Source organism: Halichoeres trimaculatus, unplaced genomic scaffold (genome assembly GCF_033239565.1).
Source record: "Halichoeres trimaculatus isolate MK-OKI-2021-1 unplaced genomic scaffold, fHalTri1.1 fHalTri1_scaffold_15, whole genome shotgun sequence".
Lineage (NCBI taxonomy): Eukaryota > Metazoa > Chordata > Actinopteri > Labriformes > Labridae > Halichoeres > Halichoeres trimaculatus.
In genome coordinates this window covers 7,149,127-7,170,706 of record NW_027437193.1, presented here as the reverse complement: position 1 = coordinate 7,170,706, position 21,580 = coordinate 7,149,127, and the positions used below count along the sequence as shown (strand labels likewise).

The following is a 21,580-nucleotide window of genomic DNA, read 5'->3' as shown; positions in this document are numbered from 1 at the left end:
TATTGAAAAGGTTTTCTTTTTGGAGCAGTTAAAATGCCTTTGTGTGAAAGAAATATCCGTGTTTATCCTAAAAATATGCTTCTACGTGTTTCAGCATCAGGCTTTCATCTAGAAGTCAATTTGTTTTACTTTGAACTGTTAAAAAGAGAGAGCCTTTGAATTTTTTCTTTGATTTCTAAGGCGACAAATTTGTTGGAACTTAACAAAACAAAGACTTGTAACTTTGGCCTGTCAGGTGTGAGTGGCCTCTTCACCTTCCTCACTTTTTTAGTCTGACCCTGATAAGTCCACACTTCATATCACTGCCTCTTGATCGACATCTTATAATATTCGAAAGAAAATAACAAAAGGGAAAATTTGGAGTAGATTTTTTGATGTTTTTCACACTTGACTTCCAAAGATATTTAAAAGTTTGATGGTCCCTGTTAGGAATTTTTTTTTTCAAAGCCAACACTGTTTGCAGATCATTAATAGTAAAATAAATAAATAAATAAACTACTCTTTGTGGTCTGAACTTAGTTAAATGGTTTGCTTTTGGCTGATTTAGCTTTGATTTGAATAGAGATGAGTGGATAATGACAAGAGGTAACAGTACATCTTTCGCAACTCCACTACAGTAGATGGCGCTGAAGAGCTGCTCCGCTGTTGTTGCCCATAAACATAAATTTAATCTCAAACTATACTCAAAATATTTTATTCCTAAACTTGATCACGTGGATTTTGATGCCATAAACATGAACATCTTCTCTCTGTTCTTGGGTCAGTCAGTTTAAAGTCATTTGGAGTTTAATTTTTACAGTGTAGTAGTCTGATAAAATAATTATCATAGTCATGTTTTTGTGCTATATTAGGTTTTTTATGAGTGACATTGGTTAAACCAAGTGATATTTATCAGTTTCACCAACTGACCATGTCTTTCAATAATTTTTGTGCAACATTAGTTTAATGTCACAGTCGTTTAAGTGACAAACTTGACAAACGTTATGTTTTCAAGTAATTATGAAACGCTGCATCTGGCTTTCTTTATTTCAAACGCAATAAAATAGAAAATTTGTTTTCAATCAAAAAGTTAAGTATATAGAATATCTCAATATATCACAATAATGTGGTATTGTGATATTATTGTATCGTGTGATTCTTGCTAATACTCACCCCTGGTAATGACAAGCAACAGGCTGTGATCTAAGGACTGTAGCCTCTGCACATATCTGTCCTTGGCTGAAACCGAGAGCAGGGCCTGCACCTCCTCTTCAGTCCATCTGTGGTACGCCTTCCTCTGCTCCTCCATTGTTCTTTAGTCAGTTGTTGAAACACACAGTGTAGAAATAAACACTGAAACATGCATTTGCGGTCTGTAAACATGTTACAGAAACACTCAGCCTTGTATGCTATAGCTTCTTTTGACTTTCTGTAACCCCTTAGCTGAATCACTGCCCCTCATTATTTCTTCTCTACAGTCCAGGTAGATTTAGAGTCTGATTTTAGTTGTACAGGTGTTGTATCAGTGTTAAAACTTATATCATTGTGGCAGCCCTGTTCAGTAGATAGAACTGCAGCTGCATTTGGTGCACTGTTTCAAGCAGTGTGTCAAAGCAGGGGTGAAAAATTTAACATGATATGTTGACAGGCAGGCTCACAAAGCCACGATATTTCTTCTGTGTCAGAGCTGCAGGTGTTCGCAGCAACAATGCCGCTGTGTTTTTTCCTTCTTGTTTCCTTTGCGGGGAGAAAGCGATACCCATATATAACCAAGCTTTACATGACTGACAGATCGAACTAACATCACCTTCACCTCTCCCCCTCCCTTCCTGCTCTCCTCTCCCTCTGTGCCCATCCTTGACTCCTTCCCCTCCCTCTTTTTATCACTCTCCATCCCCCTCCTCTCCTCTCTTCTCTCCCGTCTCTCTCAGGCTTGCCAAGTTTCGTCAAATCCCCGGAGGATCAGACGGGCATCTCAGGTGGAGTTGCGTCATTTGTGTGCCAGGCCACCGGGGAGCCAAAGCCAAGAATCACCTGGATGAAGAAAGGCAAGAAAGTCAGCTCGCAGCGCTTTGAGGTGAGCACTCATGCGTGACTTTCAGATCTGGAAAGGCTCTTATACACACCCACACAAATACAAGCAGGCACGAACGCAAGGCACGTGACACAAACATTAGAGGCGTGGGCTTTTTGACTGCTTCTGTAGACCTCTCTCATTAACGCAGACACATCCGCACACACTCACACACACACACACACACAATCAATCGCCCTGTTATTGAGCATCACACCAACTCTTCTCCTCTCTGAGCGAGACCAGACAGGCTTCCCTTCTCTTTAATCTCCCTCCATCTTGATTTATATAGTCCTCTTCATCTCTTTCAGTCTTTTTACACCCTCATCCTTCCCCTCCTGCTCCTCTGCTCCACCATCTCTGGCCATACATCCTCTTGATGTATCACTTGATGTATTTCCCCTCCTCTTTTGAACCAATATGAACAGAAGAAAGGCCCTAGGTGGGAACTCACACTGTTTCTGACCAGAGTTTGTAACAAGAAGTAGTTGTAGAAGTAGTAGTGCTCCACTTTGGTATAATCTTTGCTTTGGCTCATGCTGTTCCTCAGCACAATGTCATGTTGTTATATATAGAGAAATCAAGGAAACATATTGTCACATTATTAAAACGATGGCCTGAGCCATTTTTTCAAGTTTTTGGGAAAACAATAAACCTAAACAAATACGGAGCATATGCTGTTTGTTAATCATGTCAATCAAAAAGGCCTTCACAGTGGATGATTGTTGACATATAGAGAAAATTGTGCATCAGTCATGTAACATTAAAGAATAAAGTTACTTAGGCAACTTTAAACCTGTCTTTTTATCCCATAGTGCAAACTGAAAACTGAAATTACCCCGAGTTAGATTAAACAAGTGTCAGGATTGGTCAGGATGCAGTCCCTTTCCTCACTTCTCCAGATCGTCTTTGCTTTGGTTTTTATTGCACTCAAACCCATTTCCAACATCCAGTTTTGACAACTTTTTGAAACCTGACCATTAACTGTCCTTTAATTCCATATAAAGCAAACTCAAAACGTAAATAACGCCAACCTAAATTGGACAAAAGCTAAAACATTTATTTGATTTAAAACTGCACAGCACGTCACCCTGCTGTTAATCTCTCTTCACTGGCTTCCAGTAGCAGTCTAATCAAATTCAAAGCTCTTCTCCTGGTTTACAAAACATTGACAAGAAAAGCTCCTTCCTACCTGGGGTCCCTTATCCAGGTCTGCACTCCTTCTCGCCCACTACTCTGCTTGTGAAAGACGCCTGGTGCTCCCAGCCCAGCGCGGCTCCAAATCGCTAGCCATGCTCTTCTCCTCTGTTGTGCCAAAATGGTGGAATGAATTACCAAACTCTTTACAATCTGCAGAGTCCCTTTCTACTTTAAGAGATGTCTGAAGACTCTTCTGTTCAGTGAACACTTGGGCCCTTAATATGACCCTTCTCTTCTTTGTCCTCAGGGGTAGATTGAGTCAGAAGGTCTCAGACCAAACTCTTTGTGAATTTTCAGCACTAGTTACTGAATGTTGTTAAAGGTTGAAGTATATTGTTGCAGCAACTAATTCTTCTTAGTTGGCTACATTATTCCACATAAAAAACTGTAGAAGTGTTGAAAACTTTGAGGGGTATTATTGCCTTGTGCTCATTTATGTTTGGTTACAGAAATAAGTAAGCTAGCCAGGAATAGGTAGCTAGCTAGAAGTATCTAAATTTGTAGTTAAACTATAACTTGTTAATTTAGACTAAACTACCACACATTATACCACAGCCTTTATGAAAGTGAACCTAACACTCACCAGTAGAAACTGATTTAAGAATCATGTTTACAGCTTCTTCTGCACTTAAGTTTCTATTTCTTCTTGGAGCAGCGGCCATCACGAAAGCTTGTTAAATTGCCCAAGCCATGCATTTTATCCCAAATATCCAAATTTTTGACTTAGGGCCAGCATTTTCAAGAGATGAATTAGGCCAAAAACTCATTGACTATGGTATATATAGGGTGACGATATTTGTTGTGTAAACTATTCCTTTGTGTGTCCAAAATAGTGCTTTTGGAAAAGCTTGGAATCACTTGAAGCAAACTGGTGAAGCTGCAGTGTGATAATTTCATCCTCTCTGATTAGAAATGAAAAGTAACAGAAATATCCAAGTCTAACTAGATGTTATTTATATGTTGCAATAAACTGAAATCCCCCAAAAGAAAGAAAAAAGGGTCCCTCAAAATAACATTCCTGCCCTTTTGCTTTGCTCCGGCTCTCCTAGGTGATTGAGTTTGATGATGGCTCAGGCTCCGTACTGCGGATCCAGCCACTGCGCACACACAGAGACGAAGCCATTTACGAGTGCACAGCCACCAACAGTGCTGGCGAGATCAACACCAGTGCCAAGCTCACAGTGCTTGAAGGTAAGATAAGTTAGTTTTTCCTCGCTCGGTTTCTTCCCCTCATCTTGCTTTTCTCTCCTCCTCTCTTCTTCTTCTTCTTCTTTTTCTTCTTCCTGCGGCTGCTGCTGCAGGTTTTTAGAGCTTTTATTTCAACCCATCCAAAAGCAAATACTCTGTTTGCCTTTATAATTCATCCATAAACATTTGCAAACTCTGAGGATTTCTGGTATTGACAGTGTCACAGGGAGCAGAGCTATCTTAATGTAAACACCACAAGGTGAGAAAAAAAATGCAAGGAATGCGTTTTTGGGATATGATAGCGTGCGGTTAAGCAATTCAGCAGAAAGTGTGACCTGGAATCTAGTTATTTGTAAGAAATGGCTGCCATTCATTGACTATGATACCACACTTTATCTCCCTGCCGTAATGAGTTAGCCATCCGTGTCCCAGTCATCTACCAGAGAAAATCAATCCCGTAATCAAATAAAGAAATAATAAATTGCCCCATCAGAAGCTTAATTTGCTAAATAATGACTGATGGTGAAAGTGCGGCAGAAATGCACATATATAAATATGTGATTTGCTGTTTATCTGGAAACCTGAACTAAATATGCTAAACATGTATACATAAACAGTTTGAACATGTCGCCTGCCCTCCAGTGTTTTCCCCTCGTGTATGTAGAGTTAACGTTCCTGATTTATCCAGACAGGGTTTTCCCACTCAGCCTTCCATGCCAATGAGCTGCAAATATGAATTTCTCTCTCAGTTGATTGTAATTTTGTCATGTGGGCGCTAGTCATCACAGGAGTTGATTTCATTAGAAACTTTCAAAGAAAAAAAAAAAGGCTCCAGAGCCAGCCAGCGGGAGGATTAAGGCCGTCCTTCGCCATTACACTGGCATTAAAGCAGATCCCCACTCAGTCAAATACAGCCTTTCTCTCCCTTGTTTGAGTCCCATCTTTCTTACACCCACCCTTCCTTTTTTTCTCCGTCCACGCTGATTTGATGATATCATCGGCTGGGCTTGCGTAATCTACCCGTAGGGACTTTTTTCTCCTGCGCAAAGAAAGGTTCTTCTCTTTCTCCCCCTCTTTTTGCACTGTATCGTGAGGAATGCTGCTGCCTGCACAAACAAACAGCGCTAACATGACACGAGGCGCACATGAATGAGATGAGATTAATCACAGTGTTAGTGTTTGGGGGGCAGAACAGGACACAGAGTTTGGATTGCTTCAGTTAGTGGAGTAAAAAGACGCACAACAGTGAGCTACTGTTTCTCACCAGCAGACGTGATTTGCATGAAGCCTCCATCGCTCTGTGATCCTGTGCTCTCTGCTGGAGCTGCTAACCCAGGAGTCAAGTAGCACACATGCACATGCCATAGGAGGGATTCTTTTATCTCCTGCTACGACACAAGATCACCGCGTACATCTTGAGTATCAGACTGGAGCCATCTCTTGTTGCTAAAGCCACACACTGGGGTTATAATAAAATGAAGCAGAGATGCTTTTTGCTCCTCTTAGAGCTGATTCATTCAAAATCGTACAAAAGAATAATCCAGTTATACCTGAAACATGCAACAGGGCTTTGTTTTCCTCGTGTGTGATGATGTTATAGTTGAATAGAGGGACATGGTGACCAGAGCAAAGCAGCTCAGAATTAAGACAAGTTGTTTTACAGCTGAGGTGAAGAGTGAGGCTTTCTTTAAGAAAATGGTTATCAGTGCAGTATAGATGTTAAACAGTGGTCAAATTGGCCAAAAATGAGGTGTCAGAGAGTCAAAAGGTCTTGAAATGGTTGTCTGAGGGGTATTTGTTGCCAGATTTTACAATTTTTGGGGTTTAAATCACCATTATTTGATATTCCAGAGTTTTGCAATTTTAAGTTCATTTTTCCAACACAAAACCAAGTAAAAAAGTTGAATGATGATGATGAAGATGTCTATAGACCAGGGGTAGGAAACCTTTTCTATGTCTTGTGTCACTTTAAAATACACTCATTCCCAAAGCACCAAGACTTGTTTCTTTCATAAAATCATTGACAGTCGATAAGAAAGTCTCCTTGAATGGTTTTCCATGCTTAGCTACACAGTGAAAAATGCTGTAACTTCCTTTTGTTGCCTGGTTTTTAACAGTACAGAAAGTTTTGAATGTCTAGCTTTGTTTCGCACGCTGTGCTAACACTGTTTTTACATGAGAACATTTAAAGAGTGCTGAGTTTTTTGCTAAGTGTTGAATAGAACACAACACAAAAGTTTTATTATCTATTTTCTTTCTCTCTTTTATTTATTTATACTGTCCTCTGTCTCATTGCAATTATTCTTTGCGTGCCAAAATAAATGGCCTCACGTGCCAGCTCTGGCACCCACGCCCTAGGTTGCCTACCCCTGCTTGAAACTATATCTGGAGCTATATTTTCTGTGACTCAGTTCTTAGGAATTTTTCCAATCCAGCTTATAGACAAAGACTAAAATAAAAGATTTAAATTAGAAAAAAATAAATTAATTTTTAACAAAAAAAAATTTCAATTTGAAATCATTAAACAAAAAACCCTGATACTACAATACATCCATATTTTTCTCCAACCACTAATGGTTAAAATGCTTGATTTGTGCATTTGATGATAGTTTATTTGATTTCAATGTCATTTGTTTATGAAAAACAAGATTTTCTTATTAAAAAGTCACTTTATGTAAAAGAAAGGGTAATTAATAATAATAATAATGATTATATTTATACAGCACCTTCAAAAACACAAGTTTACAAAGAGCTTTGACAAGAAAGGAACATATAGACAAAAAAAGCACAGGGAAACAAAGCAGGACACGAGGCATAAAGACTCTGGCAAGAGCAAATGTCACAGGAATGCAGATGATACAAGAACCATGCAACATAAAATGAGACCATGAGGACTAAAATATAAGCTGAAAACATACACTCAGTTAGAAAAAGAAAGAAGATGATAAAAGACAGTTCAAAACAAAAAAACAGGATAGCAGAAATGAATAGATTAAAAAATAATATAAAAAAATTATTAATAATATTAAAGATAAAATAGAATAGCTCACATGAGCAAAAGACTAAATGATTAAAAAGCCTAAAAGGGTACCAATGAATGGATTAAAAGTGAAACAAAGGTGACTCGTACATCAGATAAAATCTAAATAAAAGTATGTTACTACATTAATATGTTAACATAACATAGAAGAAGAAATAAAAGAGGGTGGTGGGAGATAAAAGATAATGGAAAGGCTATAAACACAGTAAAGCCACTCAACATGGGAAGTTGAGTGACAGAAGTTTGTAGAGGTGTCAGGTGTTGATGTCTCCACCAAAAACCGACACCTGAGCCTGAGCCTCTACCCCGAGGAAAGCCCCTTTAAGCTCTTTGTTTTGAACTGACAAACCAAAACAATGTAGCTTCATGCTAACCTGTGGACAGCTGCTCTCAGCCTACAGGCCTGAGCAAGCCGCTGCTACACTACCTGTCCAGATTACGATGGCTGACTGCCAAAGTACACAACTGCTGGAGTCTTCGTAGATCATTTAGCAGGCGAAGAGAGACAGATATTTATTTCCAGACTAGTGCTTGGATGGTATGTTGCCAAGTTGTATTTTCTCGAAGTAAGGAATCTCTGCCAGAGGAGATGCTGATAACCTCATGAGCTGTGATGCTACAAAGGCTTGTTGCTTGTTTCTGCTCTCTTTAATTCAAAAATATCTCCACATAAGCTCAGCAGAGGATGTAAATATGGGACTGATTGATGAATACAGAAGACTGGAAACTCTGTGAAATATTTCGATAGTTTTAAAGCATGCCTGCTTCTTGAAAGTGTTTTTGTTTTCGTAAGATTTCTAACACACTTTGACTCAGTCCCTCGGCTTTTTCCTTTTTACCCGAGGAGATCTTCAAGTGCAGTCACAGCGGCTGGTTGAAAAACAGAACCACACATCAGATTTCATCAAAATAACTCCTTCAATCTGCTTGTCCAGGACCCCGAGGATGTGCTGGACGACATGTTCATACATGCACATGTGAACACAAATGTACAACCACAGTCGTGCATTTTCCCCGACACTAAGACACTCAGTGAAAACCCACACGCCCTCACGAAGAAATGTTGTCAGCTCGGCTCTATTTTTAGACTATTGTTTGTAGCCTAGCGATACATCAAGTTCATATCAGCAGAGCTTCACAAGAAAACACTGGGGCAGCACCAAACAGACAAAGACTAATGATCCCTCGCCTTAATGGGGCAGCGGTAGCCCGAAGGTGTCACGTCACCATGTCGCTGTGTGGAATCAAATGATAAAATCTGAAGGAAGTGACCAAGAAAAGTGCAGAGATTCTGTAGACTTCTCTCAGTGCGGTGCCCTTGAGCAAGACACAGAACCAGTGCAGCTGCTTGGTGATGGATTTGAGAGGACTGCGGCTCTTTACGTGTGCATGTGAAGAGGAAAACTCAGCTCTTAAAGGTCCCATATTATGCAGAAATCACTTTATTAAGTCTTTTAGTGAAATTTGTGGGTCTTTGTCTTTCCTCCCAGCCCACAAAATGTGATATTTAATGACAAAACCTGTAATTAGTAGTGCTTGTGAACGTAAAATCCTGACCTAAAACGAGCTGTTTGGATTTTGGGGATTTGCCGACGTCAGCAATTCCCTTTTTTGACCAATCAGGAGCAAGTCTGATCTGATTGGTCAACCGGAGCAGATACCCCCGAACCCGCCTAAAGTTGAAGAGCCATCACTGCTCTGTTTTTGGCTGTAAACAGCCACATAGTTCCATGCACAAGCTTCCCATCTCGGAAGAAGACAGACTAAGTGGCTAGAGTTCATTTATCAAGGAAATGTGCCATCTACACTCAGTAAAACTGTGCATGCGTGTGCTAGTCACTTTACTTTGGACAGTACAACAGAGGGCTAGCGAATAGACTGGTCCTGAATCTGGGCGCATTACCAACCATCCGCCAACAAACCTCAGACCCTGGAAATGTGAGTATTTTAAATGCTGTGTGCTGTGGAGCAGATGGAAGAGCTTTTCCTCAGTGTCCCCCCTGTCTCTGTGTTAGCTTCAGGATGCTAACTTTAGCTGCGGTTAGCCTGTTGTTTTAGCCTGTAATGTTACGGTAAATGGGCTTCGCTGTTTTCTAAACATTGTGCACTCGGAGCTCGTGGCGCCGCTCTCAGTGACGCTGAAGAGCGGGGCGGTATCAGTGGTGGCTCATTTACATATAAAGGCCACGCCCACTAAATCAGAGCGTTCTGAACAGAGGGGCTATGAGAGCCTGGAAACAATGCTGCTGTGCTTGATTTATTGGCTTTTTGGACCAAAACATGTTACTACCATTTCATGAAGACATCAATAATCCATATTAAACTGCAGAAAAGGAGCAGAATATGGGACCTTTAAAAACACGTCACGTTCCAGTCAACCTTCCCGGGTTGAAAGAATGATTTCTTAAGCGAAAGCTTCCTGTTTTCATGCATTTCAAAAGAAGCCTCAGATTCCCCACATGACTTTAAGTACATGTGACTTTGCCTCCACATAAAGTTGTCATAATACTGAGCAGAGAGGCAGTGAGTGGTAAAGTCATTATAGCACTAAGTCGATCTGGATTATAGTTTTAAGCAGAGCAAAGGAAGGTCGAGCATTAATTATGATTATTTCATATACCGGCTCTTTATTTTGTTCTGCCAATCCTGCAAAATATGGATTATGACAGTCATAACGGTGCAGCTTTACACATGCCTTCAGTGTGCTCGTTGGAAGGTTATGGTGTGTGGAGGAAAAGGCTTGAGTTCAAAAGTGCAGTATGGTATCTGGATCACTTGCTCGTGATTATGAATTCAGGGGATCAGTGTTACTCTACGTCAGCGATGCTTGCTTCTAAAGAAACAGAGAGACTGGAGTCATGTGACCTCAACACACAAGATTTGGACATTCCTGAGTAAACAAAAAATCCTGTAATACCACCTGTTCTTGGAGTTTGTTGATGGAAAAAGCTTGATTGATTTTCACAGTCATCCCCGTCTTTTCCTGCTTGCATGTGTGCTTGTGACTCCACAGTTTAGCCTCCTTCTTACCTGTGACAAGCAGCGAAAGCATATTTTCACACCAAAGCCGAGTCGGGCATTAGCACTTTTGCAGTCATGAGTCTCGAGTCACTCTGTAATTCTGTCACGCTGTAACAGCCCAGCTCTTTGTTCGTGGTGGTTCTCACGCCCCCGCCGAGAGGGGTCACGCCGCTGAGACTTACATACAGACCCAAAGTCAGCTCAGTCACTTCTCACTGAGGGAAAGAGACTCACACACACTCATTCTCACACACACTTAGAGGTGAAATAATAAGAAGAGTTTCTGTACAGGCATCACACCGTCATGAGTCAAAATCAGAGTATCCTTGGCTATAATCATCATTTTCTCACTGTGATGTTTTGAATAATGGCCTACAGGGAAAATTACTTTCCAAATGTACAATCCTGCCCTGACAGAGCGTGTGTGTGAGTGTGTGTGTGTGTAACAGAGAGGGAGTGAGCTATGTGCAGGCCTGACCTGTATGGATAAATAATGATGCAGACGATGCTGCAGAGACCAGAGGGGGTGGTATGATTGAGAAATATTGTTGCTGTCGGTCTTTCATTTCCTCCTTTCTTCCCCTCTCCTTCATTTCAGCCTCTGCCCTCTTTTTACTTTTATTTCTTGTTCCCGCCTCCTTCTCCGGCCTGACTCTGCACCTCTCGGTGCTCCACGCAGCAGCACGACGTTTGTCGAGGGTAGGATAGAGAGATGACCAGAGGGAACAATGACTCATTACTCGGGTAACGATGCCAACACTTTGACCTTGATCGGCCCTCTTGAATTGAACCGCCTCAGTAAATGTTCAGGTAAATGGCGCTTGTCTGTGTGATGTATGGAATAAACTAGTGCCGGACAGAAAAGACATCCCAGCTCACAACATCAGTCTTAAAGGCAGCGAGTGTGCTCTGTGCAAGGCAATAACTCATATTCTCGCTGCCGTTAACATTTGATGAGCATGTAAAATGTAAAAAGCAATGACTCAGATCAAGAAATGACTGAGGTGGCGTCAAAAGCATGTCAGGATACTAATAGTGACGATAAAACTGATGAGGCTCCGTGGTGCATTCACAAGAGTGACTGTTGTCTCAGCTGGAGGCCGACTTTGTCTGCAAAACACAGCCCTGAATTTGGATGAAACTGCCTTGAGAAGGAAAGGTTTGTGGTTTTTATTGGCTGCTATCAGCGACGAGGGAATTACAACATTACAAGTCCTGGGAAAGGCCTTCAGCGACAAGACGTGTGAGTTAAATAGAAAATGCATATCTTTCCTGTAAGACGATAAATCAACAACACAACTCTGAGGTCAGATGTTCCAGGAAAGAAAAACATTATCCAGACATTAATCCTGCTGTTATTACTTGAGAATGAAACAGCTTGTAGTGCTGTTTGTTCTCTGTAAGCTCTGTGTTTTTAAGTTAGGAATGAAACTGTTAATGAAGAAAATAAACCGTTTTCCTCAATCGGTTTGGGGCACGTGTGCTCCCTTTGGTTCCTGTTTTCTTTTTTCTTCGTTTAAAGCTATGGTCTACGATCTGAAACCCAGTTTGGCTGATGAGACGCATTTGTCTTCACCAGCTCAGTTTACAATGCTAAAGATAAGTGGCTAACTTATGCTAAAATCTATTGACAGAGCCTACCTGTTCCGACCAGCAATGTTCAGTCATTAGCCAGTATAGGCTCAGACTAACCAGAGTTACTCAGCTGACATCTCCCACTGTAGTAAACAAAGTAATAACCTGTTCCACAGAAATTTGGCTGTCTCTGTGTCAGTCTTCAGTCCCAAATCCCTCTGCAGCTTTGGCATCTGTATCGCTAATAATTCTTCCTTGCTTCTGCCTTTTCCTTGAAACTTTTTCGTTTTCTTCCCATCCCTGTGGAGGGTAACAGTAACAGCTTCCTGGTTTTGCTCCGGCTCCATGAAGCTTCAGTATTTGAGCAGCTAGCTGACGTGAAAGGGGTAGTGGGGAAGGACGAGGTGGGACCATGGGCGGGATGGTGCGGAACAGGAGAACAGGGGATTGGATGGACTCATGCACAGACCCGAAATGAGGGGAACGGCGGTTCGAATTGGTCAATTATGCCATTTTGCAGCTGATGTACTGAATGGATTTTTTTCGTTCCTTTTGCTTTTTATATTGCATAGATCGGACCATCCGACCACAGTGGCCTAATAAATAGTGTTATTGATGATTACCAAGCTTCCAAATTGTAGACCATAGCTTTAACAGCGCAGTTTGAAGCGAGTATGATTATATGCATGCCAAGGATACAGCAGAACAGTTGTTAGGGAGGCGTGTGTGTTGTGTACATGACAAGTTAGAAGGTGTACCTGTGGCGTTGAGTCGTTCTGCTGTCTGGGAGTGCTCGATATTAGATTTAAGACCCTTCTGGTGAGTTTCTTTAAAGAGGACAACTCTTGTGACTCTTCTGGAGTTTGGAGAATCTGAGGTTAAAGCGTGTTTTGATCTTCTCAATGGTCAGCGTGTGTGAGTCCCTTGCCTATCCAAAGCACAGAGACAGTCCCCCTCTCTCACAGCAGATGAAATAACGCAAGTGTGTGTCTTATTATGGTCACTTCTGCCGGTCCCCAGCACAGGTTGATATTTAGACATTAAAAAAAAACAAGAATGGTCAGAAGAAAGTTAATTTGTAGTTGTAAACATATTTATGATGTTGTGTTTCACCTGCTTTCTGTCTCTCCCACGTTATTTCTATCTCCTACATAGTCCATGAAAATTACATGCAAATGGATTATTATGCAAATTAGACAGCAGCGTCATTTAGTGACTTTCCTTACTGAGGAGTTGGTATGTTAAACTAGCGATGTTTCACTCAGCTTGAAGTTTTAAATGGGAAACAGACTCATTTTTTCAGGTTTTTCATGACTTGATATGACAGACTAGATTAAAAATAATCTGTTAATAGTGGATTATTAGGGTATAAGGTAAAATAAAGGTGTTACAAACAATAACAATGTACACCAAACCGAAAATGGTGACCACAAAACCGTGATAGGAACCAAGCCGTGGATTTTGTGAACCGTTCCATCCCTATTTTGAGCTGAAAGGATGAAACTGTAGCTCTAGCTGAAGCCTTATCAAACTTGAGGAAGGTAAAAAATCTCGACTTATCTGCTTACACCTTCACATTGCCACTTTAAATAGTTTCAGCAGAGTTCCTCCAGAGCCAAAAAGCTAAAACAAACATTAAAAAATGTCAGACTGATATCTGCAGAGCTCCCCGTGTCACGGGAACATTCCTCTCTCAAATGAGGAGAAACTCAGCGAGCAGGTACACACCGTCTAGGAGAGCACTCTCTTGTCCTTTGGGAGACAGCGGGGCCGGTCTCTGGGAAGGAGGAATGTTATCTAATGGAGCCAGATCAAAAGCTCCATCATTACCGGAATCCTTCGCTGTCGGGGCGCGAATTAGAAAGGTTCTCCTTCAGACCAGCTGCACGTCTTTTTTGAAGTTCCCTGACAACTCGTCCCTTAACATGTAATTTGTTTTTTTTTTTTGGAAAGGTCAAAGAAGAAATATGCTAGGATTCAAAGCTCTGCTGTTGAAAACTTCCACCTCGGGTTGTAGGAGCATGTCAAACATCAAACCTCGGAGTGATACAGGAACCTGTAACCTGCCTTTGAGTCCATTTTATGCTCGTATACATGACAGGAAGAGAAGCTGTAATCATACAGCAGTGTCATTAGCTCCTGAAGACAGTTTCAGCTCCACTGTGTTTAGTGGTCCTGTGTCTGATGGCGGTAAACAAATTATGGCTTCACCGGTTAGAAAAGGCCTTTATTTGCTTGGAATGCATTCTGGTCCCTGGTGCAGAGGCAAAAAATGACTGCAACACAAAGCCAGTAATAAATATCTCAGGAGCCAGGCAAGTGCGGACAACAAACCTGACTGGATAAACAGCATAGAAATCGCATTGCGCCTCTTCCCAGGCAAGATAAATACATACAGAAGCTATATCGGAATGATTTAATACCGAGGCCTGCTCCTCCGACAACTTAATCCTCTCCTTTCCTTGGCGCTATTCAAATCATCCACAATGACCAAAATAAGGTCTGTTGTGTAACTGCAATTCCCCCACATTACTTTCACACTCCCTCTCATTCTCCTTCTGAATACCGGTGGGTTCCCGTAATATCCGCGCTGTCAGTCTAATATCCACTCCCTCTTGTTGTCGAGGGAAGTGAGCGGTCAGTTCGTGTTTAACAACACACACAGCGGGTTGTTTGTGTAATGATGCCGCCCGTGGACGTTTGGGCCGGCTTTGAGTCGAACAGGTTTGGCTTCCGTTTAAGGCAGGGCTGTTATTAGTCACAACATGCAGCACCAAACATGCAGGCGCAAAGATATTCAGGGACATGCATCACCACACAAACACACACACTCACTCGTCTACAGGTGTGTGTGCCCCTCCTCCTCCCTGTACTGTATTTCTGGGCCCCATTGTGACGGTCTGTGTCACAGATTTAATTTCTCCCACCATCTGCTGGCTGGAGGCCCGGCATCGTAGATCATATCCAGCCTGACAGATACAAACTGCATCTGTCTATGTATGCTTCTCCCAAGGACTCACACAATATGGCGGGGTGGAATCACCCTCCTGGCCACCCAATCTGCATCCTTGCATCCTCACTCCCAAGGACTCCGGCGCTGCGATGGGGGCGGAGAGCATTTTAGGTTGAGTCGAACCTTTAGCGGCTGCACTGTTGTCTCGAAAATGAATAAACCGCAGACGCTGCGAGGCATTTCTCACCAGCATTTGTTCCTCGCGCTTGAAAGCAGATGAGCAGTTTGCTGAGATCTTTGGGGATTTTTGTATGGCTGGCTTTAAACAGCAGCAGCCCACTCACTTGAGTGTCCTTGAGCAGGACACCAGATTTCTGTGAGTCCATGCCAGCTTGTTGTTTGTCGATAAATTAAGAGAGAAACTAAAAATCAACCAAGAATCTTCACTCAGATTGACTCCTGAGGATGATGATTCAATCTATGCATGACGCCGTATTTTCAATCACCGCTCACGCTGACCCTGGTTAATTGATCCGTCCCCTGAGACATGTTTGACACCAGACTACATTTCTCATCTGGCTGGAGTCAATCTTGCTTTGAGGCAGCATTTTATCATCTCTGCTTGTCCATCATTGGCTCCATGCTTTTGGCAAGCTGTATCTGTAAAGTATGCGATGTCTGGTATGTGTGCGCCGTCAGTGCTGATCATGTCTATCGCCTCGGGGGGATCCACGGAGAAAAAAGGGAGTGAGACGGGTCAATGAGTAACAATAATATTATAAGGTGCTGAGAGAATGAAGAAGAGCCCAGGGAGTGAGACGTTTATCTGTGAGATTCTTCTTTGTTGTTCCAGCACAGGTGCTGCATCACAGCTCGCTTTAAAAACTCACGCGCTCATTAAAGCTTTGGCTCCTTCTCGCTACTTCCCAAACTCTTGAAAGCAAGTAATTTGGTATTAAAACCTCCAAACACATCTGCAGCCTGTCCCAATGACTCCAGAGAGGATTTACATTTCTCTAATTTATCCCGTTACTTCCACCACTTTGTGGGAAAACTCAACGTGCTGAAAGGTGTGAAGAAAAGCCAAACGCCCAGACGTATTTATCCTATTTTTAAGTGGGCCAGTGGTTTTCAGAGAGTGTTTTAACGCGTCAGAGGGTTTTACTTTCTCCATGAAGACTCATTTGCTCAAACAGTGTGCACCAGAGTCAGGGAGGAGGAAAAGGCAAATTTCATTTGGACGAATTTTAGTTTTTAGTCTCATCTGACTGATTTTACTGCCCCCCTCACTGAACATCAACCTTTCATGCCTTGTTAAAGCCGACTACTGTAAAGACACATACACAGGCTGGATACAATGATAGACCACCTGTGCAATGACAGTTCAGCAAGAAAAACTGCTTTTTATCAGAAAATGACAAAGGGCCAGCAGTTCTGACTAACATTTTGATTAAAGTGACATAAATCCATACAGATTTGTTGAAAAAAAATCAGTCACTAACTGTTGTGAAACGGCTTTGTTCCACCATTACAGACTGATGAAATCAAACTCACCTGTTCCTCAGGTGTCTCTTGATACAAGTTGGCAAGTGGTTAGTTTTCTGCAGTGTTACATGCTGCAGAAACATCAGCAAACTCAATATACATCAGGATACTTGGGTCATGATATGGTAATATCACGATGTATCACAACATTGATACTGTAACTCTACAGAGTTTGCCAAGAAAAAACTAGAAATTATGTATTTATAAACCAAAATATTACTCAGAATTAAAATGACCAAAGAAAGAGATGATATTTATTATACCATCTATTTGCAACATTAAAGGGTAGTTGCTCTTCAGCGCCATCTACTGCAGTGAAAGTGCCGAAGTCCTAATTTACTCCCAACTCAGCTAAAATATGAATTGTGAGTTGAGAGTTGAAATATCCATATTGTATCAGTGGTCAAAGTGTCATAATATTTCTGTATCGAAATTTTTTCACACCTCTGCTTCTGACCAAGGAAATGTTCTCCATTAGGGGGCGATATGGAGAAAGTATGTCAGGATTTTTTTAAGTCAGGATCAAGATCTGGATTTAATCAGGATTGTTTTTTCATATTTAGACTATTTTGACCTGCAAACAACATTTTTAACCCCAAATATTTCTTATCCTGCATTCTGATCTTGTCTTGTGTCGTCTGTGTTTTTGTTCTCTTACATTTTCACATCATGATGAAAAAAAAACAAAAACATTCATTTAAAGATGTCAGCTGTAAGAGTTGTTAAGTTGAAGAATGTACAGAGCTTTAGTTTACTAGATATTTGGTTTATAGATACATAACCAAGAACATCATTAATTTTAGCCAGATAATTTAAAACATTCATAGTAAGATGAAGCTGGGGGCTGTATAAAAATGGACAGAAAGTTTGTTGTGACTGATTCTTGAGGGGTTATTTTATGGTCAGAATTAAAATCTCTTTTTCTTTTTTTTTCTTTTTTCTTTTTTTTTCGGCAACCAGAACAATTCATAAATTATACTCATACAGTAATCTCCATAATGACTGTTAAGGTACATAAATGTCTCATACCTTGAGTAAATTCAGTTCTCAAAAACAAAAACAGAAAAGAAAAAGAGGCAAATGAGTGAGATAAAGAGCCTGGTGCCCTTCAGCAAAACAACCACCATACATATAGCAAACTATGTATATTAATATTTTCCTGACGGTCTTAATAATGTATGCCCCATTTCAAAGATCATCTCTCCCAGCTTTTCCATCCCTGTCTCATAACTTTTCTAAATTACAACAAAACTTTATCAGTGGATAAGTAATATATACTGGAAAGAGTACAAAGACAAAGAATGACCCATAGATAAACAGATAAGAATAAACCAAAACAGAACAGAAAGTAGAAAAAGGAGCTTTTGTATGCTTCCTTATAGACCACTCATTACTTTATCTACTTTCCAAGTTGAAGTGTCAGAAGATATAAATATATACAAGATAAATTTTATGGGTGAAGTAGTGGCATTAATACTTTGTACCTTCATTGGATTTCCTGTCTTTGGGGTTTAATGTAAATAATCCATATGTTGGTAAATTTTTCTTGTTGTAGTCTAAGTGATATGATACATCTTCTTGTGGTCATGGTGGGAGCTGAGTTGTTGAACTGGATTGCATAGCATTACATAGGTGAGGCTCCACACTCTGGTTGAACACTGTTGCTGCTGTCATACATTTTCTGAGGGCAGGGCTGCTGCCTGTCACTGTGTAAAACGTGAAGTTATGGCCGGCGCTGCTTGTCAGGCCATATTGAACCCCTCATCTGGATGTCGTCTCTGGGCGTCAGGTATTGGAGATGTGACAAGACATGCACATCCGTTAATATCTGCACATTGTCAGAAACAGACAGGGCCATCCGAGGTTTGACATGTGCTATTAAATATCTGCCACAAACAGCTGCAACAGGCTTTCATTATTCAATTACGCTTTTTACTGGAGACTTGTTTGTGCGAGCATGACCGATGAGATTATCAATCGTGTTTCATCATGCGTGTTTTTGGAGCGCCACACTGATTCCTCCATTGAGCAAGGTCACATACCATCACATTGCCTTTTTGCCTGGAACTGATTCATCTGCTGAACGCTGCTAAATTTGTATTCATTTGTAAGCCTGATTATTGGACCACAGATGTTGGAAAGGGTTGTTGTTTTTCTTTCTGAGCCAGACAAAAGGCCAGCAGGGGGGGAAATCAGGCGACGAAATATGAAGAGGCAGTATTATTTTTCTAGGCAGGGTGCTGGAAACTGTCAGTCACAAACGCTCACCTAAATCAAAATGTGATTTGAGGGTCAAATGCAAGACAAACACTTACTCACACCTGCGCAGTCAGAGCCCTGGAGAGAGCTAAAATGTAATTTTGCATCAAATTATTCTGTTCATTGCTTCATGCTGTTCTCAGCGACTTGGTTAGAAGTGCTTTATGCACAGTTAGGATTCAACTTGTCCTGAAATCTTGGTTCTATTCAGCTTTTGTTCCATTCAACAGCTGTTCATAAAGAAGTCTAATACATGTAATTTCCTCTCCGTGGCAGCAGAACAACATAACAATATAATTGTGGGTCCGGGGTGTGCTGTTAATGATTAATAGAGTTCACTGAGAAGTGATGAAGTACTTTTAAATAAAAATGTCCAGACAAGAAGTGTCCTGTGAAAACAAAGCACGTCAAACCTTTTATTAACATTTTAAAAAACTCATTTCTGACTTTGAACACAGCACAAGTTTTCTCCTGACATTTTGCAGAAACATCACTGTTGATTTCAAATTTCCAACGTTTGACTTCCAACGCTTCATTTTTCATCCCCATAATTGCATGTTGTAAATGATTTCACTGCTTTGATGTGCAACAGTGGTAGCTTTCCGCGTTTGTCTCTGAGTTATGCAAAACCAATGATTAGACAACACTCCAACACGGAGAGCACATCAAGAAAGTAGAAATCCCTTCACAGTGAAAGACAGTTGTGAAATCTTAAACAGAAGCTTTGCAGAATTTTTTTCTCCTGGCGTGTTCATGTTTTAATGGGGTTTGCATAATCTACGCAGCCTTTTTGATACTTCAGATGTTGAACTTACTAACACAAAACAGAACCAGTCCTGACCTGTGCTGCAGGTTCATAATTAAATGAATAAAAACAACATTTTGAAATTAAAAAAAAAGATGGATAACAAACAAATATATAATATGGCCATTAAATTGTAAAATAAGGCAATATTAATATGATTTTTTTTTATTTTATAAAAGCTTGTAAAATAAATAAAAAGTCATTATTTTAAAAACCATGATTTTTTTAAATAATCATTATGAAATATTTAATTATAATAATTAAAAAAAAACAAACAACAAATTTCATAATGATATTGCCGTATTTTACAATTTAATGGCCATATTATATATTTGTCTGTGGTATTTATTTCAGAATGTTGTATTCATTTAATTTTGAATCTTTTGTGGTTCTATATAGTTTGTGTGGTAGCTGTTTTCTACGTCAGGCCTGGTACGAGAGTTAATAAATCGATTAATTGTACGATACACAAAATTCACTTGATCATTTTTCCATCCCCAATATATCCCCACTTGCATACATGTGTTTTTCTTGTCTCTTGCCTCTAAACAGGCTGGATATCAAGAGGGTAAAGAAAGTGAAATTCGCTACATCGCAAAATAAATGCTGCCCTTTGATACAGTTTTTGATATAAGTGCAATTTTTGACTAAGAGCCTATTTGCATTTTGCTTTTTTTGTTTGTTTTATTAGGAATTTTATTGATATTCCAGTTAAAAAGTAAAAACACTCATGAGAAATGAAATTGCATTGCATTTGAAAGGGTGTACTGCATTATTATGTATAATACTTTTATATTAATGGTTAGTTTGGTCTCAAAATGATATTGTCATTACTATCAATATCATCATTAATTGTGGGACAATATATTGTCCAGAAAAAAAAAACAAAACAACTGGCCCAGGCCTATTCAATGTATAAGAAGAACAGAATGCAGCCCTCCTTTTTTTTTTAAATAATGACGTCCTGGGCCGTCCTGCTGCAGGTAAACAGGGAGGTCCACCTTAAAGCCGCGCAGGCCAGTGAGTCAACAGCTCCCCAGGCTCTGTCTGGCCATGGATGGATGGACCAGCTGCATGTCGGGGGGTGGGGGCTCTAATACCTACACTCAATGAGCTGGCTAATGGGAGTCCTTTCGCCCTGACCCCCTTTGCTCACACATTTACACACCGAGCCCTCTTGGCTTACCCACTGGGCCATAGAAAGCAGGGGAAACGGCCTGACTCACTAGCAGGGTTACAGCCCGGCCTTAAGCTTGACATTTTTCTCATGTTTAAGAGGCATAGTCCCATTTCCTCTGAGCTGCTAAGCTGTGTTTTTTCAAGGCTGGAGTTGCTGGGTTTGCTTACACCTGTCAAAGGCTCTGCTGATTTTGCATGCATTACATCTGCATCAATATGTTTAACCTGTTTCACAGGGGGAGGTTGACAGAGCGAGCAGGCTCAGATTCAGGTCGACCCTGCTTAAAGCGCAGTGTCAGGGCATGTTAACACCCAGCAGTTAGGAGCACTTACCTGTTCTTTAATTATTTATGGCCCAATTATTGACCAGTGCTGTCAGAGAGTGCAAGTCTTTGTCCTTTCAGGAGGAATTTAAGATGCTACCAACCACAGCGCATGAAATAATAAAATAATCAATGGGCTGTTAGGTGCTGTTCTAGTTAGTGGAACCAGATTTCATTGGCTCCTCTTTCTCTGCTGTCGTGTTTTTTTCTTTCTATACCGTAATATAATCTTAACTGTTTGGTACAGGTGGGTGTTCATCACCCACTCTGCAATAAAAGTCATCTTTACCTTTCACATTGCAAGTGATTATTCCATTCACACAAAATCCAAGCTTCTCCTCAGCTTAAAATTTGGCGTCAATAAGCTTTTGGCTTTGGCGTTTACACTGGCAGGCCTATTTTCACACTCACGACAGGAACAACTTCAAAAACATATGCC

General features: G+C 40.7%; 1 protein-coding gene across 20 annotated transcripts in view; it reads left to right on the top strand.

Annotated features, from left to right (window-relative positions):
- The window catches only part of ptprfb (protein tyrosine phosphatase receptor type Fb), a 228,741-nt gene that overhangs the window by 93,872 nt on the left and 113,289 nt on the right, over positions 1-21,580 (top strand). For all 20 annotated transcript variants that reach the window (XM_074689216.1, XM_074689230.1, XM_074689234.1 and 17 more), the window contains exons 3-4: positions 1,911-2,056; positions 4,303-4,444. In XM_074689216.1, the coding sequence (XP_074545317.1) occupies positions 1,911-2,056; positions 4,303-4,444 (288 nt within the window). The remainder of the gene's footprint in view (positions 1-1,910; positions 2,057-4,302; positions 4,445-21,580) is intronic.